The following is a 25,533-nucleotide window of genomic DNA, read 5'->3' as shown; positions in this document are numbered from 1 at the left end:
AAACATATTTTTACTGCATAATCCCTCCATATTTTAACATCTCTCACCTACAAGCGTGTCTGGCTGTCTCGTGACACATACGGAGCAGACATTAAACACTTTTTTTTTACCAGGTAAAACCCACTTAGCTCTATAACTTTTTCAGAAACGACCTGGTCACAAATGATAGCCCAACGAAGTTGCTTGTCACGTGGCAATTTAAAGTAGCCAAATACTCTGAACGCATGTTTATAAATGTGGAGGGAAAAAAAAAACTAGAGGACCCGGAGAAAAATCCACGTGACCACAGGGAGAACATTCAAACTCCAAATATACAGGCATCAGGATCGAGATCAAACCCACAACTTCCCTCAACCAGGCAATTGCGTTAACATCTCACCACCGTGATACCCCATGTAATGGCACAAATGCAAACATGTTAAACATAAGGATGTGTTGACGATCCACTTCCATACAGCTACGTTCTTACTTTAGGCAAAATGCAAAGAAAAGAACCAGGTCTTCTGTTGCAAGATTTCACATTTGAATGGTGCGTACTTTACGTCTGCTTCACAGTGGATCATGAAGATCCTCTGTCGAACTTTATTTAGGCCATTGTGTGCTGGCATCACGTTACTCAGTTGGGATTGCAACATAGCGAATACAACATGTACTCCTTTAGTTTAACACGTAGGCTTTCGCGACCAATATAGTCCATTATAGAGGTTTAAAAAAAACTTTTTAAAACACAGTATTAAGACGTACGCTTTCGCGACCAATATTGGCCATTATAGAGGTTTAATAAAACATTTTTAAAACACAGTATTAACACGTAGACTTTCGCGACCAATTTCATCCATAATAGAGGTTTAAAAAAAACATTTTCAAAACAGTATTAACACGTAGGCTTTCGCGACCAATATTGTCCATAGTAGAGGTTTAAAAAAAACATTTTTAAAACAGCATTAACACGTAGGCTTTCGCGACCAATATCATCCATAATAGAGGTTTAAAAAACACATTTTTAAAACACAGTATTAAGACGTACGCTTTCGCGACCAATATTGTCCATTATAGAGGTTTAATAAAACATTTTTAAAACACAGTATTAACACGTAAGCTTTCGCGACCAATTTCATCCATAATAGAGGTTTAAAAAAACATTTTTAAAACACAGTATTAACACGTAGGCTTTTGCGACCAATTTCGTCCATTAGAGGATTAAAAAACATTTTTAAAACACAGTATTAACATGTACGCTTTCGGAACCAATATTGTCCATTACAGAGGTTTAATAAAACATTTTTAAAACACAGTATTAACACGTAGGCTTTCGCGACCAATATCATCCATAATAGAGGTTTAAAAAAAACATTTTGAAAACACAGTAATAACACGTAGGCTTTCGCGACCAATATCATCCATAATAGAGGTTTAAAAAAAACTTTTTAAAACACAGTATTAACACGTAGGCTTTCGCGACCAATATCATCCATAATAGAGGTTTTAAAAAAACTTTTTAAAACACAGTTTTAACACGTAGGCTTTTCCGACCAATATCATCCATTATATAGGTTAAAAAAAAAAACATTTTTAAAACACAGTATTAACACGTAGGCTTTCGCGACCAATATCATCCATTATATAGGTTTAAAAAAACGTTTTTAAAACACAGTATTAACACGTAGGCTTTCGCGACCAATATCGTCCATAATAGAGGTTTAAAAAAAACGTTTTTAAAACACAGTATTAACACGTTGGCTTTCGCGACCAATTTAATCCATAATAGAGGTTTAAAAAAAAAAAATTCTAAACACAGTATTAACACGTAGGCTTTCGCGACCAATATCATCCATAATAGAGTTTAAAAAAACATTTTTAAAACACAGTATTAAGACATACGCTTTCGCGACCAATTTCGTCCATAATAGAGGTTTAAAAAAAACATTTTTAAAACACAGTATTAACACGTAGGCTTTCGCGACCAATATCATCCATAATAGAGGTTTAATTTATTTTTTAAACACAGTATTAACACGTACTCTTTCGCGACCAATATTGTCCATTACAAAGGTTTAATAAAACGTTTTTAAAACACAGTATTAACACGTAGACTTTCGCGACCAATATTGTCCATAATAGAGGTTTAAAAAAAACATTTTTAAAGCACAGTAATAACACGTAGGCTTTCGCGACCAATATCGTCCATAATAGAGGTTTAAAAAAACGTTTTTAAAACACAGTAATAACACGTAGGCTTTCACGACCATTTTCATCCATAATAGAGGTTTAAAAAAAAAACGGTTTTAAAACACAGTATTAACACGTAGGCTTTCGCGACCAATATCGTCCATTATAGAGGTTTAAAAAAAACTTTTTAAAACACAGTATTAAGACGTACGCTTTCGCGACCAATATTGTCCATTAAAGAGGTTTAATAAAACATTTTTAAAACACAGTATTAACACGTAGACTTTCGCGACCAATTTCATCCATAATAGAGGTTTTAAAAAAAACATTTTCAAAACACAGTATTAACACGTAGGCTTTTGCGACCAATATTGTCCATAATAGAGGTTTAAAAAAACATTTTTAAAACAGTATTAACACGTAGGCTTTCGCGACCAATATCATCCATAATAGAGGTTTAAAAAACATATTTTTAAAACACAGTAATAACACGTAGGCTTTCGCGACCAATATAGTCCATAATAGAGGTTTTAAAAAAATATTTTTAAAACACAGTATTAAGACGTAGGCTTTCGCGACCAATATAGTCCATTATAGAGGTTTAATAAAACGTTTTTAAAACACAGTATTAACACGTAGGCTTTCGCGACCATTTTCATCCATAATAGAGGTTTAAAAAACACATTTTTAAAACACAGTATTAACACGTAGGCTTTCGCGACCAATTTCGTCCATAATGGAGGTTTTAAAAAAACATTTTCAAAACACAGCATTAACACGTAGGCTTTCGCGACCAATATAGTATATAAAAGAGGTTTAAAAAACACATTTTTAAAACACAGTATTAACACGTAGGCTTTCGCGACCAATTTCGTCCATAATAGAGGTTTAAAAAAACCTTTTCAAAACACAGTATTAACACGTAGGCTTTCGTGACCAATATCATCCATAATAGAGGTTTTAAAAAAAGGTTTTTAAAACACAGTTTTAACACGTAGGCTTTCGTGACCATTTTCATCCATAATAGAGGTTTTTTAAAAAAACATTTTTAAAACACAGTATTAAGACATACGCTTTCGCGACCAATTTCGTCCATAATAGAGGTTTAAAAAAAACATTTTTAAAACACAGTATTAACACGTAGGCTTTCGCGACCAATATCATCCATAATAGAGGTTTAATTTATTTTTTAAACACAGTATTAACACGTACTCTTTCGCGACCAATATTGTCCATTACAAAGGTTTAATAAAACGTTTTTAAAACACAGTATTAACACGTAGACTTTCGCGACCAATATTGTCCATAATAGAGGTTTAAAAAAAACATTTTTAAAGCACAGTAATAACACGTAGGCTTTCGCGACCAATATCGTCCATAATAGAGGTTTAAAAAAACGTTTTTAAAACACAGTAATAACACGTAGGCTTTCACGACCATTTTCATCCATAATAGAGGTTTAAAAAAAACCGGTTTTAAAACACAGTATTAACACGTAGGCTTTCGCGACCAATATCGTCCATTATAGAGGTTTAAAAAAAACTTTTTAAAACACAGTATTAAGACGTACGCTTTCGCGACCAATATTGTCCATTATAGAGGTTTAATAAAACATTTTTAAAACACAGTATTAACACGTAGACTTTCGCGACCAATTTCATCCATAATAGAGGTTTTAAAAAAAACATTTTCAAAACACAGTATTAACACGTAGGCTTTTGCGACCAATATTGTCCATAATAGAGGTTTAAAAAAACATTTTTAAAACAGTATTAACACGTAGGCTTTCGCGACCAATATCATCCATAATAGAGGTTTAAAAAACATATTTTTAAAACACAGTAATAACACGTAGGCTTTCGCGACCAATATAGTCCATAATAGAGGTTTTAAAAAAATATTTTTAAAACACAGTATTAAGACGTAGGCTTTCGCGACCAATATAGTCCATTATAGAGGTTTAATAAAACGTTTTTAAAACACAGTATTAACACGTAGGCTTTCGCGACCATTTTCATCCATAATAGAGGTTTAAAAAACACATTTTTAAAACACAGTATTAACACGTAGGCTTTCGCGACCAATTTCGTCCATAATGGAGGTTTTAAAAAAACATTTTCAAAACACAGCATTAACACGTAGGCTTTCGCGACCAATATAGTATATAAAAGAGGTTTAAAAAACACATTTTTAAAACACAGTATTAACACGTAGGCTTTCGCGACCAATTTCGTCCATAATAGAGGTTTAAAAAAACCTTTTCAAAACACAGTATTAACACGTAGGCTTTCGTGACCAATATCATCCATAATAGAGGTTTTAAAAAAAGGTTTTTAAAACACAGTTTTAACACGTAGGCTTTCGTGACCATTTTCATCCATAATAGAGGTTTTTTAAAAAAACATTTTTAAAACACAGTATTAAGACATACGCTTTCGCGACCAATTTCGTCCATAATAGAGGTTTAAAAAAAACATTTTTAAAACACAGTATTAACACGTAGGCTTTCGCGACCAATATCATCCATAATAGAGGTTTAATTTATTTTTTAAACACAGTATTAACACGTACTCTTTCGCGACCAATATTGTCCATTACAAAGGTTTAATAAAACGTTTTTAAAACACAGTATTAACACGTAGACTTTCGCGACCAATATTGTCCATAATAGAGGTTTAAAAAAAACATTTTTAAAGCACAGTAATAACACGTAGGCTTTCGCGACCAATATCGTCCATAATAGAGGTTTAAAAAAACGTTTTTAAAACACAGTAATAACACGTAGGCTTTCACGACCATTTTCATCCATAATAGAGGTTTAAAAAAAACCGGTTTTAAAACACAGTATTAACACGTAGGCTTTCGCGACCAATATCGTCCATTATAGAGGTTTAAAAAAAACTTTTTAAAACACAGTATTAAGACGTACGCTTTCGCGACCAATATTGTCCATTATAGAGGTTTAATAAAACATTTTTAAAACACAGTATTAACACGTAGACTTTCGCGACCAATTTCATCCATAATAGAGGTTTTAAAAAAAACATTTTCAAAACACAGTATTAACACGTAGGCTTTTGCGACCAATATTGTCCATAATAGAGGTTTAAAAAAACATTTTTAAAACAGTATTAACACGTAGGCTTTCGCGACCAATATCATCTATAATAGAGGTTTAAAAAACACATTTTTAAAACACAGTAATAACACGTAGGCTTTCGCGACCAATATAGTCCATAATAGAGGTTTTAAAAAAATCTTTTTAAAACACAGTATTAAGACGTAGGCTTTCGCGACCAATATAGTCCATTATAGAGGTTTAATAAAACGTTTTTAAAACACAGTATTAACACGTAGGCTTTCGCGACCATTTTCATCCATAATAGAGGTTTAAAAAAAACATTTTTAAAACACAGTATTAACACGTAGGCTTTCGCGACCAATTTCGTCCATAATGGAGGTTTTAAAAAAACATTTTCAAAACACAGCATTAACACGTAGGCTTTCGCGACCAATATAGTCTATAAAAGAGGTTTAAAAAACACGTTTTTAAAACACAGTATTAACACGTACTCTTTCGCGACCAATATTGTCCATTACAAAGGTTTAATAAAACGTTTTTAAAACACAGTATTAACACGTAGACTTTCGCGACCAATATTGTCCATAATAGAGGTTTAAAAAAAACATTTTTAAAGCACAGTAATAACACGTAGGCTTTCGCGACCAATATCGTCCATAATAGAGGTTTAAAAAAACGTTTTTAAAACACAGTAATAACACGTAGGCTTTCACGACCATTTTCATCCATAATAGAGGTTTAAAAAAAAAACGGTTTTAAAACACAGTATTAACACGTAGGCTTTCGCGACCAATATCGTCCATTATAGAGGTTTAAAAAAAAACTTTTTAAAACACAGTATTAAGACGTACGCTTTCGCGACCAACATTGTCCATTATAGAGGTTTAATAAAACATTTTTAAAACACAGTATTAACACGTAGACTTTCGCGACCAATTTCATCCATAATAGAGGTTTTAAAAAAACATTTTCAAAACACAGTATTAACACGTAGCCTTTTGCGACCAATATTGTCCATAATAGAGGTTTAAAAAAAACATTTTTAAAACAGTATTAACACGTAGGCTTTCGCGACCAATATCATCCATAATAGAGGTTTAAAAAACACATTTATAAAACACAGTAATAACACGTAGGCTTTCGCGACCAATATAGTCCATAATAGAGGTTTTAAAAAAATCTTTTTAAAACACAGTATTAAGAGATAGGCTTTCGCGACCAATATAGTCCATTATAGAGGTTTAATAAAACGTTTTTAAAACACAGTATTAACACGTAGGCTTTCGCGACCATTTTCATCCATAATAGAGGTTTAAAAAAAACATTTTTAAAACACAGTATTAACACGTAGGCTTTCGCGACCAATTTCGTCCATAATGGAGGTTTTTAAAAAACATTTTCAAAACACAGTATTAACACGTAGGCTTTCGCGACCAATATAGTCTATAAAAGAGGTTTAAAAAACACATTTTTAAAACACAGTATTAACACGTAGGCTTTCGCGACCAATTTCGTCCATAATAGAGGTTTAAAAAAACCTTTTCAAAACACAGTATTAACACATAGGCTTTCGTGACCAATATCATCCATAATAGAGGTTTTAAAAAAAGGTTTTTAAAACACAGTTTTAACACGTAGGCTTTCGTGACCATTTTCATCCATAATAGAGGTTTTTAAAAAAAAGATTTAAAACACAGTATTAACACGTAGGCTTTCGCGACCAATATAGTCCATTATAGAGGTTTAAAAAAAAACTTTTTAAAACACAGTATTAAGTACGCTTTCGCGACCAATATTGTCCATTATAGAGGTTTAATAAAACATTTTAAAAACACAGTATTAACACGTAGGCTTTCGCGACCATTTTCATCCATAATAGAGGTTTAAAAAAAACATTTTCCAAACACAGTATTAAGACGTATGCTTTCGCGACCAATATTGTCCATAATAGAGGTTTAAACAAAAACTTTTTTAAAGCACAGTATTAACACGTAGGCTTTCGCGACCAATATCATCCATAATAGAGGTTTAATTTATTTTTTAAACACAGTATTAACACGTACTCTTTCGCGACCAATATTGTCCATTACAAAGGTTTAATAAAACGTTTTTAAAACACAGTATTAACACGTAGACTTTCGCGACCAATATTGTCCATAATAGAGGTTTAAAAAAAACATTTTTAAAGCACAGTAATAACACGTAGGCTTTCGCGACCAATATCGTCCATAATAGAGGTTTAAAAAAACGTTTTTAAAACACAGTAATAACCCGTAGGCTTTCACGACCATTTTCATCCATAATAGAGGTTTAAAAAAAAAACGGTTTTAAAACACAGTATTAACACGTAGGCTTTCGCGACCAATATCGTCCATTATAGAGGTTTAAAAAAAAACTTTTTAAAACACAGTATTAAGACGTACGCTTTCGCGACCAATATTGTCCATTATAGAGGTTTAATAAAACATTTTTAAAACACAGTATTAACACGTAGACTTTCGCGACCAATTTCATCCATAATAGAGGTTTTAAAAAAACATTTTCAAAACACAGTATTAACACGTAGCCTTTTGCGACCAATATTGTCCATAATAGAGGTTTAAAAAAAACATTTTTAAAACAGTATTAACACGTAGGCTTTCGCGACCAATATCATCCATAATAGAGGTTTAAAAAACACATTTTTAAAACACAGTAATAACACGTAGGCTTTCGCGACCAATATAGTCCATAATAGAGGTTTTAAAAAAATCTTTTTAAAACACAGTATTAAGACGTAGGCTTTCGCGACCAATATAGTCCATTATAGAGGTTTAATAAAACGTTTTTAAAACACAGTATTAACACGTAGGCTTTCGCGACCATTTTCATCCATAATAGAGGTTTAAAAAAAACATTTTTAAAACACAGTATTAACACGTAGGCTTTCGCGACCAATTTCGTCCATAATGGAGGTTTTAAAAAAACATTTTCAAAACACAGTATTAACACGTAGGCTTTCGCGACCAATATAGTCTATAAAAGAGGTTTAAAAAACACATTTTTAAAACACAGTATTAACACGTAGGCTTTCGCGACCAATTTCGTCCATAATAGAGGTTTTAAAAAAACCTTTTCAAAACACAGTATTAACACGTAGGCTTTCGTGACCAATATCATCCATAATAGAGGTTTTAAAAAAAGGTTTTTAAAACACAGTTTTAACACGTAGGCTTTCGTGACCATTTTCATCCATAATAGAGGTTTTTTAAAAAAAGATTTAAAACACAGTATTAACACGTAGGCTTTCGCGACCAATATAGTCCATTATAGAGGTTTAAAAAAAAACTTTTTAAAACACAGTATTAAGTACGCTTTCGCGACCAATATTGTCCATTATAGAGGTTTAATAAAACATTTTTAAAACACAGTATTAACACGTAGGCTTTCGCGACCATTTTCATCCATAATAGAGGTTAAAAAAAAACATTTTCAAAACACAGTATTAACACGTAGGCTTTTGTGACCAATATCATCCATAATTGAGTTAAAAAAAGTTTTTAAAACACAGTATTAAGATGTACGCTTTTGCGACCATTTTCTTCCATAATAGAGGTTTTAAAAAAAACGTTTTTAAAACACAGTATTAACACGTAGGCTTTCGCGACCATTTTCATCCATAATAGAGGTTTTTAAAAAAATGTTTGTAAAACACAGTATTAACACGTAGGCTTTCGCGACCAATATAGTTCATTATAGAGGTTTAAGAAAAACTTTTTAAAACACAGTATTAAGACGTACGCTTTCGCGACCAATATTGTCCATTATAGAGGTTTAATAAAAAAATTTAAAACACAGTATTAACACGTAGGCTTTCGCGACCAATTTCATCCATAATAGAGGTTTAATAAAACATTTTTAAAACACAGTATTAACACGTAGGCTTTCGCGACAAAGATAGTCCATAATAGAGGTTTAAAAAAAACTTTTTAAAACACAGTATTAACACGTAGGCTTTCGCGACCAATTTCATCCATAATAGAGGTTTAAAAAAACATTTTTAAAACACAATATTAACACGTAGGCTTTCGCGACCAATATCATCCATTATATAGTTTAAAAAAACATTTTTAAAACACAGTATTAACACGTAGGCTTTCGCGACCAATATTGTCCATTATAGAGGTTTAAAAAAAAAACATTTTTAAAACACGGTATTAACACGTAGGCTTTCACGACCAATATAGTCCATAATAGAGGTTTAAAAAAAACATTTTCAAAACACAGTATTAAGACGTAGGCTTTCGCGACCAATATTGTCCATAATAGAGGTTTAAAAAAAACTTTTTTAAAGCACAGTATTAACACGTAGGCTTTCGCGACCAATTTCGTCCATAATAGAGGTTTAAAAAAAACGTTTTTAAAACACAGTATTAACTCGTAGGCTTTCGCGACCAATATCATCCATTATATAGGTTTAAAAAAACATTTTTTTAACACAGTATTAAGACGTAGGCTTTCGCGACCATTTTCATCCATAATAGAGGTTTAAAAAAACATTTTTAAAACACAGTATTAAGACGTAGGCTTTCGCGACCAATACAGTCCATAATAGAGGTTTAAAAAAACTTTTTAAAACACAATATTAAGACGTACGCTTTCGTGACCAATATTGCCCATTATAGAGGTTTCATAAAACATTTTTAAAACACGTATTAACACGTAGGCTTTCGCGACCAATTTCATCCATAATATAAGTTTAAAAAAAACATTTTTAAAACACAGTATTAACACGTAGGCTTTCGCGACCAATATTGTCCATTATAGATGTTTTAAAAAAAAAACATTTTTAAAACACTGTATTAACACGTAGGCTTTCACGACCAATTTCATCCGTAATAGAGGTTTTAAATAAAACATTTTTAAAACACAGTAATAACACGTAGGCTTTCGCGACCAATATCATCCATAATAGAGGTTTAAAAAAAACATTTTCAAAACACAGTATTAAGACGTAGGCTTTCGCGACCAATATTGTCCATAATAGAGGTTTAAAAAAAACATTTTTAAAACACAGTATTAACACGTAGGCTTTCGTGACCAATTTCGTCCATAATGGAGGTTTTAAAAAAACATTTTCAAAACACAGTATTAACACGTAGGCTTTCGCGACCAATATAGTCTATAAAAGAGGTTTAAAAAACACATTTTTAAAACACAGTATTAACACGTAGGCTTTCGCGACCAATTTCGTCCATAATAGAGGTTTTAAAAAAACCTTTTCAAAACACAGTATTAACACGTAGGCTTTCGTGACCAATATCATCCATAATAGAGGTTTTAAAAAAAGGTTTTTAAAACACAGTTTTAACACGTAGGCTTTCGTGACCATTTTCATCCATAATAGAGGTTTTTTAAAAAAAGATTTAAAACACAGTATTAACACGTAGGCTTTCGCGACCAATATAGTCCATTATAGAGGTTTAAAAAAAAACTTTTTAAAACACAGTATTAAGTACGCTTTCGCGACCAATATTGTCCATTATAGAGGTTTAATAAAACATTTTTAAAACACAGTATTAACACATAGGCTTTCGCGACCATTTTCATCCATAATAGAGGTTAAAAAAAAACATTTTCAAAACACAGTATTAACACGTAGGCTTTTGTGACCAATATCATCCATAATTGAGTTAAAAAAAGTTTTTAAAACACAGTATTAAGATGTACGCTTTTGCGACCATTTTCTTCCATAATAGAGGTTTTAAAAAAAACGTTTTTAAAACACAGTATTAACACGTAGGCTTTCGCGACCATTTTCATCCATAATAGAGGTTTTTAAAAAAATGTTTGTAAAACACAGTATTAACACGTAGGCTTTCGCGACCAATATAGTTCATTATAGAGGTTTAAGAAAAACTTTTTAAAACACAGTATTAAGACGTACGCTTTCGCGACCAATATTGTCCATTATAGAGGTTTAATAAAAAAAATTTTAAACACAGTATTAACACGTAGGCTTTCGCGACCAATTTCATCCATAATAGAGGTTTAATAAAACATTTTTAAAACACAGTATTAACACGTAGGCTTTCGCGACAAAGATAGTCCATAATAGAGGTTTAAAAAAAACTTTTTAAAACACAGTATTAACACGTAGGCTTTCGCGACCAATTTCATCCATAATAGAGGTTTAAAAAAACATTTTTAAAACACAATATTAACACGTAGGCTTTCGCGGCCAATATCATCCATTATATAGTTTAAAAAAAACATTTTTAAAACAAAGTATTAACACGTAGGCTTTCGCGACCAATATTGTCCATTATAGAGGTTTAAAAAAAAAACATTTTTAAAACACGGTATTAACACATAGGCTTTCACGACCAATTTCATCCATAATAGAGGTTTTAAATAAAACATTTTTAAAACACAATAATAACACGTAGGCTTTCGCGACCAATATAGTCCATAATAGAGGTTTAAAAAAAACATTTTCAAAACACAGTATTAATACGTAGGCTTTCGCGACCAATATTGTCCATAATAGAGGTTTAAAAAAAACTTTTTTAAAGCACAGTATTAACACGTAGGCTTTCGCGACCAATTTCGTCCATAATAGAGGTTTAAAAAAAACGTTTTTAAAACACAGTATTAACTCGTAGGCTTTCGCGACCAATATCATCCATTATATAGGTTTAAAAAAAACATTTTTATAACACAGTATTAAGACGTAGGCTTTCGCGACCATTTTCATCCATAATAGAGGTTTAAAAAAACATTTTTAAAACACAGTATTAAGACGTAGGCTTTCGCGACCAATACAGTCCATAATAGAGGTTTAAAAAAACTTTTTAAAACACAATATTAAGACGTACGCTTTCGTGACCAATATTGCCCATTATAGAGGTTTCATAAAACATTTTTAAAACACGTATTCACACGTAGGCTTTCGCGACCAATTTCATCCATAATAGAAATTAAAAAAAAAACATTTTTAAAACACAGTATTAACACGTAGGCTTTCGCGACCAATATTGTCCATTATAGAGGTTTTAAAAAAAACATTTTTAAAACACTGTATTAACACGTAGGCTTTCACGACCAATTTCATCCGTAATAGAGGTTATAAATAAAACATTTTTAAAACACAGTAATAACACGTAGGCTTTCGCGACCAATATCATCCATAATAGAGGTTTAAAAAAAACATTTTCAAAACACAGTATTAAGACGTAGGCTTTCGCGACCAATATTGTCCATAATAGAGGTTTATAAAAAACATTTTTAAAACACAGTATTAACACGTAGGCTTTCGCGACCAATTTCGTCCATAATGGAGGTTTTAAAAAAAACATTTGCAAAACACAGTATTAACACGTAGGCTTTCGCGACCAATATAGTCTATAAAAGAGGTTTAAAAAACACATTTTTAAAACACAGTATTAACACGTAGGCTTTCGCGACCAATTTCGTCCATAATAGAGGTTTAAAAAAAACCTTTTCAAAACACAGTATTAACACGTAGGCTTTCGTGACCAATATCATCCATAATAGAGGTTTTAAAAAAAGGTTTTTAAAACACAGTTTTAACACGTAGGCTTTCGTGACCATTTTCATCCATAATAGAGGTTTTTTAAAAAAAGATTTAAAACACAGTATTAACACGTAGGCTTTCGCGACCAATATAGTCCATTATAGAGGTTTAAAAAAAAACTTTTTAAAACACAGTATTAAGTACGCTTTCGCGACCAATATTGTCCATTATAGAGGTTTAATAAAACATTTTTAAAACACAGTATTAACACGTAGGCTTTCGCGACCATTTTCATCCATAATAGAGGTTTAAAAAAAACATTTTCAAAACACAGTATTAACACGTAGGCTTTTGTGACCAATATCATCCATAATTGAGTTAAAAAAAAGTTTTTAAAACACAGTATTAAGATGTACGCTTTTGCGACCATTTTCTTCCATAATAGAGGTTTAAAAAAAAACTTTTTAAAACACAGTATTAACACGTAGGCTTTCGCGACCATTTTCATCCATAATAGAGGTTTTTAAAAAAAATTTTGTAAAACACAGTATTAACACGTAGGCTTTCGCGACCAATATAGTCCATTATAGAGGTTTAAGAAAAACTTTTTAAAACACAGTATTAAGACGTACGCTTTCGCGACCAATATTGTCCATTATAGAGGTTTAATAAAAAAAATTTAAAACACAGTATTAACACGTAGGCTTTCGCGACCAATTTCATCCATAATAGAGGTTTAATAAAACCTTTTTAAAACACAGTATTAACACGTAGGCTTTCGCGACAAAGATAGTCCATAATAGAGGTTTAAAAAAAACTTTTTAAAACACAGTATTAACACGTAGGCTTTCGCGACCAATTTCATCCATAATAGAGGTTTAAAAAAACATTTTTAAAACACAATATTAACACGTAGGCTTTCGCGACCAATATCATCCATTATATAGTTTAAAAAAAACATTTTTAAAACACAGTATTAACACGTAGGCTTTCGCGACCAATATTGTCCATTATAGAGGTTTAAAAAAAAACATTTTTAAAACACGGTATTAACACGTAGGCTTTCACGACCAATTTCATCCGTAATAGAGGTTTTAAATAAAACATTTTTAAAACACAATAATAACACGTAGGCTTTCGCGACCAATTTCGTCCATAATAGAGGTTTAAAAAAAACGTTTTTAAAACACAGTATTAACTCGTAGGCTTTCGCGACCAATATCATCCATTATATAGGTTTAAAAAAAACATTTTTATAACACAGTATTAAGACGTAGGCTTTCGCGACCATTTTCATCCATAATAGAGGTTTAAAAAAACATTTTTAAAACACAGTATTAAGACGTAGGCTTTCGCGACCAATACAGTCCATAATAGAGGTTTAAAAAAACTTTTTAACACACAATATTAAGACGTACGCTTTCGTGACCAATATTGCCCATTATAGAGGTTTCATAAAACATTTTTAAAACACGTATTAACACGTAGGCTTTCGCGACCAATTTCATCCATAATAGAAGTTTAAAAAAAACATTTTTAAAACACAGTATTAACACGTAGGCTTTCGCGACCAATATTGTCCATTATAGAGGTTTTAAAAAAAAACATTTTTAAAACACTGTATTAACACGTAGGCTTTCACGACCAATTTCATCCGTAATAGAGGTTTTAAATAAAACATTTTTAAAACACAGTAATAACACGTAGGCTTTCGCGACCAATATCATCCATAATAGAGGTTTAAAAAAAACATTTTCAAAACACAGTATTAAGACGTAGGCTTTCGCGACGAATATTGTCCATAATAGAGGTTTAAAAAAAACTTTTTTAAAACACAGTATTAACACGTAGGCTTTCGCGACCAATTTCGTCCATAATAGAGGTTTAAAAAAAAACGTTTTTAAAACACAGTATTAACACGTAGGCTTTCGCGACCAATATCATCCATTATATAGGTTTTAAAAAAACATTTTTATAACACAGTATTAAGACGTAGGCTTTCGCGACCATTTTCATCCATAATAGAGGTTTAAAAAAACATTTTTAAAACACAGTATTAAGACGTAGGCTTTCGCGACCAATATAGTCCATAATAGAGGTTTAAAAAAAACTTTTTAAAACACAGTATTAAGACGTACGCTTTCGTGACCAATATTGCCCATTATAGAGGTTTCATAAAACATTTTTAAAACACCTATTAACACATAGGCTTGCGCGACCAATTTCATCCATAATAGAAGTTTAAAAAAAACATTTTTAAAACACAGTATTAACACGTAGGCTTTCGCGACCAATATCATCCATTATATAGTTTAAAAAAAAGCATTTTTAAAACACAGTATTAACACGTAGGCTTTCGCGACCAATATTGTCCATTATAGAGGTTTAAAAAAAAAACATTTTTAAAACACAGTATTAACATGTAGGCTTTCACGACCAATTTCATCCGTAATAGAGGTTTTAAATAAAACATTTTTAAAACACAGTAATAACACGTAGGCTTTGGCGACCAATATAGTCCATAATAGAGGTTTAAAAAAAACATTTTCAAAACACAGTATTAAGACGTAGGCTTTCGCGACCAATATTGTCCATAATAGAGGTTTAAACAAAAACTTTTTTAAAGCACAGTATTAACACGTAGGCTTTCGCGACCATTTTCATCCATAATAGAGGTTTAAAAAAAACGTTTTTAAAACACAGTATTAACACGTAGGCTTTCGCGACCAATTTCGTCCATAATAGAGGTTTAAAAAAAAACTTTTTAAAACACAGTATTAACACGTAGGCTTTCGCGACCAATATCATCCATTATATAGGTTTAAAAAAAACATTTTTATAACACAGTATTAAGACGTAGGCTTTTGCGACCATTTTCATCCATAATAGAGGTTTAAAAAAACATTTTTAAAACACAGTATTAAGACGTTGGCTTTCGCGACCAATTTAATCTATTATAGAGGTTTTAAAAAAAACGTTTTTAAAACATAGTATTAACACGTAGGCTTTCGCGACCAATATCGTCCATAATAGAGGTTTAAAAATATATATTTTTAAAACACAGTATTAACACGTAGGCTTTCCCGACCAATATCATCCATTATATAGGTAAAAAAAAAACATTTTTAAACACAGTATTAAGACGTACGCTTTCGCGACCAATATTGTCCATTATAGAGGTTTAATTAAACATTTATAAAACACAGTATTAACACGTAGGCTTTTGCGACCAATTTCATCCATAATAGAGGTTTAAAAAAAAAACATTTTTAAAACACAGTAATAACACGTAGGCTTTCGCGACCAATTTCATCCATAATAGAGGTTTAAAAAAAACTTGGTTAAAACACAGTATTAACACGTAGGCTTTCGCGAACAATATCATCCATAATAGAGGTTTAAAAAAAACATTTTTAAAACAGTATTAACACGTAGGCTTTTGCGACCAATTTCGTCCATTAGAGAGGATTAAAAAACATTTTTAAAACACAGTATTAACACATAGGCTTTCGCGACCAATATCATCCATAATAGAGGTTTAAAAATATATTTTTAAAACACAGTTTTAACACGTAGCCTTTCCCGACCAATATCATCCATTATATAGGTTTAAAAAAAACATTTTTAAAACACAGTATTAACACGTAGGTTTTTGCGACCAATATCATCCATAATAGAGGTTTAATTCTTTTTTTAAACAGTATTTACCGAAAAAACGCATACTGACGTCTATCTGAATGCAGAGTCACACCATCACCCCACACAGATATCTGCTGTTAGCAAGACGCCCATTCATCAAGCTAAGAAAGTGTCAGATGGTGACATTCTGAGAAGTGAAATTCAGCATGTTAAAGAGGCGCTGAAAATGAACGGTTACAATGATGCACAAATCAACAGGGCATTGAATGCCAAAATCAAATCAAATAACACAGGCATTGAAACTGTCCAAGTAATTAAAACCATCAAAATACCATACATTGCGGGAGTAACTAAAAAACATAAATTAATATCTGGTACAAAAGATGTATTACCGAATTTATCAACAGAAGGTGTGTACCGGATTAACTGCACTTGTGGAAAATGTTACGTAGGGCAAACAGGACAAATGATCAGCACGAGACTAAAAGAACATCAGAGAAATATTTATTTCTCCAAAATACAACTGTCAGCAGTAGCAGAACATGCGTGCCAACAAGGACACTCAATTGATTTTGAAAATGTTGAAGCTGTGCAAAAATAGCTCCTTTGAGAATCTATCGAAATTGAAAGAAATAAAAATAATTTTAACCGTTCGGATAGCTACCGACTTAGTGCTGTGTGGAGGCAAATAATCAAATACTGCATTGTTTAAATGCATTCCTATACAAGGCACCATACTTCAATAGGGATTGCTGTTGGTAGGGCTATTTTAATAAACACAATGGACAGGAAGGACAAGATCAAAGGGCTCGCATAATGCGCATGCATAATGAACGTTGGCTCATTAATCCCCCCCCCACTTTGCGTAAGAGCGCAGAAGTGTGGTCACCACATCTACGCCTCTAGGGAGGAACGAAACAGGTGGACTTCTTCATAAATCTGGCTGTCACCTGATGAAGCTAGTTGTAATTACTGACGAAACGTCGTACTCAGATTGTAAATGTTGTGGCTTGGCTCTCCAACACACAACCAGTGTGCTGTACTAGTGGCGAATTGGCATGTTCTGTTTACGTGACCACCCTTACTAGTTGGCTGTGTCGGGTGGTGGCGGGTTTTAATGACACATGTTTGCATTCTGACCACAAGTATTGTGGTTAATGCAGACATGATTCCTTGTAAAAGGTTTCAGTTTGGTGTTTTAACATCTTAACACCTTGACTTAAAGCTGTTGTGACTGCAGGAATTCATACTCGTTTGGTCTTTCAGTAAAGTCAGGTAGATAGAAAAATAATTAAAAAATTAAAAAAACATTTAGATATTTACGCAATCTAAACCAAAAAATAAAAAAGAAACCTCTCATGTACTCTGTTGTTATCATTATTATGAAATGCAAAGCTGAGTGGAAACCAGGGCGGTCAGTGATCGAATTGACGGCACCTCGGCCCTGTGGTTTCCCATGACCAGGGTCGTGTCCGGGAGCCACGTGAAGGGGAGCGCCCCCTCTTCGAACCCCGGGCCCCTGGTGTCCGTGTTGGGCTGCGGTCGCTTGGGCCGCGTGCTGGCCCGGGCCCTCCTGGACGAGGGTTGTCTGGACCCCACGCAGTTGCTCGTGTCCACGCGCCGCCCACACCTGCTCCGTGAGAATCTCAGCCATGAGCAACTCCACCGCAGGCGCTCCAGGGCTCCTCAACAATACTGTTACCTTTTTATTTTACCAGGTAAAGCCCACTGAGCTATTTTGCTCTTTTTCAGAAGCGACCTGGTAATCACCAATGATACAATACTACTCACAATTAAGGTATCATGCGTCTTGCTTTCATGTCAGCCCATGGGTCTAGGATGTCCTCAGGGTCTAGGGGTGGATTGCTCAAATTTATGCTGTTCTATTGATACAATAGCCAGACGCCGTTAATCAGGCTTGGTCCATGGTAGACTGCAGAAAATTTTGTATTAATTTTTCTTAACGTTTGTAATTGTTTATCTGTTGATTCAGGGCCCCCTTGTTGCCGACTGGGCCCCTCTGCGTTGCGTAACACTGCCCCCCCATAGTTGCGCCCCTGGCCTCCCGCCATGCTTTTGGGATGCATCCGATTTTCATGTTTTTGTCGTGGCATCACAAAACGACATGGCCCTGGCGGAACCGTGGGGTGGGAAAGTAATGCCGGGGTTTAGCGACCTCGATTTAGCAACCGCAGTTCTCTTGACGTAGCAGCTGCCGTGGGGCTGTGGCGTCCACACAGGAGATCTGGGAGCACGCGGCGTGCACTGCTGCTATGACAACGCCCTCGCGGCCTCGTCCCGGCCGCCCCTGCTGCTGCTGTGCGTGCTGCCCTCGCAGCTGGACGCGGTGGCGGCCGACATGCAGGGCCTCCTGCACTCGCGCACCCTCGTGCTGTCGTTCACAAGCGCCGTCCCCCCGCCCAGGTGTGGCCTGCTGGGGGACAGCTAGCACGTGGCCAAGGGTCTCTAAACTTAAACTAAACTTTTTTTGTTACCAGGTAAGGCCCACTGAGCTATGTAGCTCTTTTTTGGAAGCGACCTGGCTATCACAAATGACGGCTCAACGAACTGGATTATCGTCATCACGTGGAAATGTATAGCAGGAGTCAAATACTCTAAACGCGTGATGTTGATTCTAAATGTGGAGGGAAAAAACGGAGGACCCGCAGAAAAATCCACGCGGACTCGGGCAGAGAGACGCACAAACTCCAAATAAACAGCAGGCGTCTGGGTCGGGATCGAACCCAGGACCTCCTGCATACCAGGCGAGGGAGTTAACATCTCACCACCGCAGTGCCTATTGTTGATGTCTCAAAAGTGGCATCGACCCACGGAGTTCCACCGCTACCCCTCCAGTCCCACCAATTGGCCCAGCTGTGACCGTAGCAGAGCTCCCATCTCCCGGTCAGTAATGTGAGGGTTCAAATCTCAGTACTAAGTCGCCTTGGCCCAGTGTTCTTAAGGGGCCAACGAAACAAGTACCACTCAGTGGGAAGTCAACAGTGGTGTCTTGCAGAGTGAATGAATGGTCTCTATCATCGGAATGTAGAATTTTCCTGGCCCCTATTAGAGATGAGCACTTCCCAGTGATTGTTTGAGTGCGGAGAAACTGAACTTAGTTTCTCCTGTCAACAATGACTTCATTACCCAGGAATTACCCTTTGAGTTAATGGCTCACCTCGGCTGCGTGCTTATAGCCGGGGTTTGTGGCTCACACGTTACACCCGCATGCAGGCCAAGTGGTTGTCTTAAGAAAAGTACAGAAAGTTATTGTAGTCAAAGTCTTACTCAGAGAGCAACTGATCATCAAGAGTCTTGAGATTCAGACCCTTTGGGATAAAGCACCAGTGTTAACATAATGGGTGTTGCCACATTTGTACCACACTGCACTGTAACATCCGGGACAAGTGAAACCTAACCCAGTCCTGCCCTCGCCCTTACAGCAGCGTGAGTTTGCACGACCCGTCTTGCCCACAGCAACCTCCGTCTTGCTGTGTGAGGGCATATGAATAGTAATAATTATTTTTACAAGCGGAACGCTCGGAGGTTGCTAAGTGGCAAACGACCCAGCTGTGCATTCTGGGTTGAAGCTCAAATTGGGTTTCTCGAATTCAACCCCCCGGAATATTAAATTATTTCTTCGTCTGTTGTTCTACCCTGGTCCCAAAACCAGCCCTTTACGGTCATAACCCTTATAATGATGATGACAAGTCAACAACTCAGCGGTGCGGAGCCAAGCTCAGGGCTGCTCGAAATCCTGACCCAACACAGAGAGGCCTTTAGATGTTTCTTGAAAATAGTCCGAGTGCATTTGATGTTACGGATGTGCAAAGGGATAGAGTTCCACGCCGAGGGAGTGACTACAGAGAACCGACATGAGGCTATAACAGTATAGTGTAGTGTATAGTAGTATATAGTAGTGTGGTGTATAACAGTGAAGAGTATAGTGTAGTGTAACTTATAGTGTAGTGTATAGTGACGTGAGGCTGTAACCTTAACCCTGAGATGAACTTGGTAGACGTGAAGTTGCCGCAGAGTTGTAAATAGCAGGTGCCCAGACCTAATGGTCACCTGCCTTTCCACAAAGAATAAACTGTCAGGGGTTACATGGGGTAAGTCCGCAGATGTCCCATCTTCACATATGTATCCAAAAAAATAACCTAGCAATCATCTAATTTCTTGTAAAAGGCACATGAACAACATCTATTTGGACAAACTGCCAATATTTGCAGTAGGGACATTTAATTAGGCCAGCAACACACTCCAACAGCTCAACTGTGTTTGAATTGTTGATGGGAATCCAAAGACATGACAAATGAAATATCTTCAAACCTTTATTTCCCTCAGACTGAAGCAGCTCCTTGGGCACGGCAGCGTGATGAAGCCGGAGTTTGTGATGGACTGCGTAGGCCAAGATGACTGCCACACACAGCTGGAAGCGGGTCCTGGACTCAGGCCATCACCCAGAGTCACAGACGGGCCGCCTGAGGCTCCCACGTGGGGTGAGCCATGGGGAAGCGCAGGGACACGAGACATCGCACTCCGCACTTCACGCCACATGAGGGTCTGTCTTGACGAGGGCTTTTTGAACAACGGCTCTGATCAATTTGGGACCTGCAAACGCACACACCACAACCACTCCCAGTGATGCACCACAAGGAAACCGAGCTGCACACCTGTGAAAATAAGCTCATTTTAACCAAGTGAAGAAAACACATTTTTGGTTAAATCAAGTGCTATGAACTTAAATTTACTGAGTAAAAGCTATAACTAATTAAAATGATGTTTGGTTTCAATTAACCCCTTCCTGTTCTGAGTCGTCTGCAAGTTGCAGGGTGTGGGTGTCCCTTTCACTACTCAATCTCGGAACGTGTAAGCGGTTGTCCTTAATTTGATTTAGAGAGGCGGAGCGCCATTGTTTTTAAAGACATTGTACTCACCACAGAGAACCATAGCGACACGGCCACTCTATGATAGCTGGCGCCAAACTGTGCCACACGCCCTCCTGCATGGCCTTGTACTACAAGTGTAATATAGCTCTCAGAGACGCCGTCTTGTCTTCTGTATATTTATTAAGAATAAAGTCCAATGACAACTCAACAAGTAACCGCGAGTGACTCTGTACACTTGGGTAGTGGCACAACTCTATTCTGAGACAACATAGCTTCCACTCTCAAGACAACTCGCAGACGATGGAGACGACCCAATCGAAGGCAACGACGACGGCAGTTCCCCACACCAAGCGGCCCCAAGCCTCCGCTCGCGCTGCTACTTATCCTCGCCCGGTCCGGCCATGCCCTTATTCCAGATTCTCCTCACCGTACCTGGCCCTGGCGATAACCGCCCTTATTACACTTTCCCGCCATTGGCGCTCTATCCTACATTATATATTATTTATTATAACGCGATTTTTCCACAACGCAGCGTTCTTCAGGAACGCATCGACCACGGCCGCCGCGTTACGGAAGAACAAGACCACATGTCAATTCCTCCCCATTGCAACGGTTTGCCTCCCAGGCCACGTCGCGAGGCCAAACCCCAGGACGCTGGAGCTCTGCGCCTGCGCCGCCCTCAACGCGTGCGCCACGCGAGGCCTCCCCGCCATGTTGGCCGCCACCCTCGTGGCTCGGGACTTCGCAGGCTCGGGCCAGGGCTTCAGGGTGCGGCCGGGACGGAACGACGGCGACGGTAGCGGCGGCTTCGCACCAAGCCCTGCGTGCGCCGCCTCCCTCATGCCCGACCGGTGGGTTCACGGCGACGTGCGAACGGGGATGCCGCCTGACCCCCACGCCCGGACCTAAACCCAGCTGCACATTTCCTCAGCCCAGGTCTTATCAACACCGCGCGGGGGTACCGTGATGTGGAGAAATTCTCCTGTTTCGGTGTTAAATAGAGGGATAAATGTGATGTCGTCACATTTAGCCACACGTCACGGTACTCGAATTGTTTACTCTCCAACACACCGATGCGCTGAACTAGTAACCAACTGGCATGTTCTGTTGATGTGACAAACCTTACTAATTGACTGTCTGGTGATGGCAGGTTTAACAACATTTATAATTAAGCGATCTAACCCAAAATAACCTCGATTATGGATAATATTGGTCGCGAAAGCCTATGTGTTAAAGTTCTACCGTAATGTAGTTCAGAATAAAAAATATGTATTCATACTGCAGGAATCCGATGAGCTATGAAGCTCTTTTTCACAGATGTCCAGTGAGAGGCACGGGGTAAGAACGTTGCAACAACAAATAATACAAGATACAATAGTAGTGCAAAGTACAGGAAAGTCAAACAAATCACCCAAACACAAATAAAACTAAACCATCCCCATCCTAACAGGCAAAGCCCACTGAAGTATTAACTCATTTTTCAGAAGCAACCTGGCCACAAATGATCGCTCAACAAAGTGGCTTATCACGTGCAAATTTATAGCAGCAAAATAATCTATTGGCAGCAGAGGAAGGATATTTTGTGAAGTGAGAAGTTTTCATCGGGGGATGTTCTGTCAATCGCAGAGCAGAAGGGCGGTGGCTTGGCTTAGACAGTTGGAGGGAGTCGGCAGTTCCTGTACTTTGAACGACTATCGTGTTTTTGTATTGTTTGTTGTTGCCACGTTCTTACCTGTGCCTACTGGACATCTGTGAAAAAGAGCTTTATAGCTCATCAGAGTCCTCCTGCAGTATAAATAAATATTCTGCTTTTGTCACAACTTATGTTCCCCAATCTCGTACATATCCAGATATTTCTGTTTCTATTGTGCCGTAGTATTTGACAAAATTGTATAAAATACCCCGTCGTAGTAAAGTGGAATTCCCACCGCAGACTCCTTTATGGCCGACAATAAATGCAACACCCTAATGCACGTGTAATGTCGACTTGACACACTTCTCTTGAGATGGCACTTTATTGAAGACACGTTCACTTGACATCAGGTGGAGACCCCACTGCAACAGCCCCGAGTCTCCCACGCATCTCCCTTATATACCAACACGAGGCCACGCCCCCCTTCTTGATAATTCTCGCCGACTCTGGACACTTGCTCCACCGGCAAACTCTACCGTCCTCTTCCGTCACCTGACCACGCTCCCATTCTCGAACATTCCTGTAGCCACCAGTCTCTTTGCACAACTGACTCCTCTGTCATTACCTCCTGTGGCCACTAGTCCCCTCACACCGCATGCAGGCTCTATTGTCATTACAGACGTTTGAATCTGTTCTGCTACGAATCACGTTGTGCTTTGTCTCCGTGTGTCTCCCTCTTTGCGTGTCTCCTTGTAGGCAGCTGCCCCACGCTGATCTGGTGGTGGCGTGGGCGACAGAGATGCCCCTGTCTCTCTGGCTGGGTGGGCACCCATTGGCGCAGGAGCTTCTGCTCTCTGCTCTGCAAGGGGACGGAGGTGGTGGTGGTCAGGTCTGATGTGCGCCGAGAGGGCAGGCGAGGGTGAGAGTGCGGAGGAGCGGAGCGCGAGGATAAAAACATGCACTCATATAACGGGTTCTGAACGGAGTAGGTGGATAAAAACGCACTCGCGTGGCCAGGCTGCGAAGCAATACAGAGTTCCTTTACAAGGCACGCAGTTATAATGAGGGGGATTACTGCAGCACGCTGCTTCGGCAGATTCAGTGAAATTTGCACTCATAATTATGGATGCTATGAAGCTGCGCACAATGAGGAACGGGATGGGGTGCAGGTTCCATAAACAATTCCCATCAGCTGCGCTCGGTCACTGAAGCACATAGGCCCCATGCTGCCAGCCCCGGTTGAATGGGTTCGGCCAATTCAGCGACTGGTGTCAAGAGCCCAAATGCGCTTATCTGAAACTCAGTGGACTCTACAAGAGCAGGCCGTAGCCCAGGCAATAACATGACAGTGCATGTTGTATGAACGAGGTCTCGTCGCAAGATCACAGCACACACCGTCACATTCTGGGGTCCAGGTTAGGGATGGTGGAATGTTTAGCACATTGGCCTTTGTGACCAATATTATCCATAAAAATAAAAGGTTTTTTTTTTGGCTATCACTTGATGAGGCTGGTTTTTATAATTGTAGTGACTGTACTTGTCACTGTATGGTGCCGGGCTTGCGAAGTCATGGCCGGTATAGTGATTACGAGCAGCCCGGGTTATGGGCTGCAGTACCAATTCTAACGGTGATTGGGTGAGCGCTGGTTAGCGTGGAGGCACCGCAAGCAGTGTGTGGTGCCGGCTCCCAGTGAGGGAGCGAGAGGGAGCGTTAGCTAGCCAGAGTTACTCTGGGGCATGACACTGGCTGACCTGTTGTCACGTGACCGGACGATACTGGAGGGGGGCCGAGGGGCGGTCACGTGGTTCCGAGGGGCTCTCGGCAACATTCGAGAAGGAGCTCGAGAAGCCTGGAAGGTGGGCGGGGCTGAGGGCGGAGCCAGCCCCGGCCCGGGAGCATTTAATGAGAGCTCTGTGAGGAGCTCGGGGTTCTTCAAGTGTCGGTGTTCGAAGATCCACGTCGGGGAGAAGAAGCCTCTAGCCACGCGGCCCGGGACCCAGCTTGTGGTCCGGACCGGAATAGCGAACCGTGTCTAGTTCTGCCGTAGCGTGGTTAGATGGGCATTCGAGACCCGAGCATAGGTTATGTTACGTACTGTTATGTGAATAAATAGTGTTGCTCCCAAGATAACGTCTGCGACTCATTTGGACATAATTACCAGTGAAACGTCATGGTACTTGGAATTGTAAATGTTGTGGGTTTACTCTCCAACACTCCGATTTAATGAGCTAGTAACTAATTAGCACGTTTTGTTTACTTGACAAACCTTACTCATTGGTGGAATCTGCGAACCTGCAGGTCCTACGTAGCCTCTCGTGCGAGGGATGAGGTGGTGAAGATTCGGTGGTCATCACCACCGATACTTTGAATGCCACCAACGCTTCCTTCCTTCTGCCGAATCCCGCAACACCCAACCAGCCGAACCACCCTTCAGTCTCAGCTCCACCATGTAGCCTTTAAATCTTATCCAGTGGAGTGCCATACTGTAGGTGCCACTCCCTGATGTCCAGAGACCTTGAGGAAGAGTTCAAGGAGGGTCAAACTACCCACGGCCTCGGACCAGCTCCGGAGGGGGGGGAATGCCGTCTGCGCGTGCAGCAC

General features: G+C 37.7%; 1 protein-coding gene across 2 annotated transcripts in view; it reads left to right on the top strand.

Annotated features, from left to right (window-relative positions):
• NOXRED1 (NADP dependent oxidoreductase domain containing 1) overlaps positions 1-25,162 on the top strand; it is a 48,789-nt gene extending 23,627 nt beyond the window's left edge. For both annotated transcript variants that reach the window (XM_032956215.2, XM_076067596.1), the window contains 5 exons: positions 17,871-18,043; positions 18,647-18,830; positions 20,754-20,908; positions 21,924-22,149; positions 23,688-25,162. In XM_032956215.2, the coding sequence (XP_032812106.2) occupies positions 17,871-18,043; positions 18,647-18,830; positions 20,754-20,908; positions 21,924-22,149; positions 23,688-23,826 (877 nt within the window). In that variant the 3' untranslated portion in view covers positions 23,827-25,162. The remainder of the gene's footprint in view (positions 1-17,870; positions 18,044-18,646; positions 18,831-20,753; positions 20,909-21,923; positions 22,150-23,687) is intronic.
• Positions 25,163-25,533: the final 371 nt, after the last annotated feature.

The sequence above is a fragment of the Petromyzon marinus genome, chromosome 17 (assembly GCF_048934315.1).
Source record: "Petromyzon marinus isolate PM22_M1 ecotype Great Lakes invasive population chromosome 17, UKy_Petmar_22M1.pri1.0, whole genome shotgun sequence".
In the NCBI taxonomy this organism is placed as follows: Eukaryota; Metazoa; Chordata; class Hyperoartia; order Petromyzontiformes; family Petromyzontidae; genus Petromyzon; species Petromyzon marinus.
This window is presented reverse-complemented; position numbering and strand designations above follow the sequence as displayed.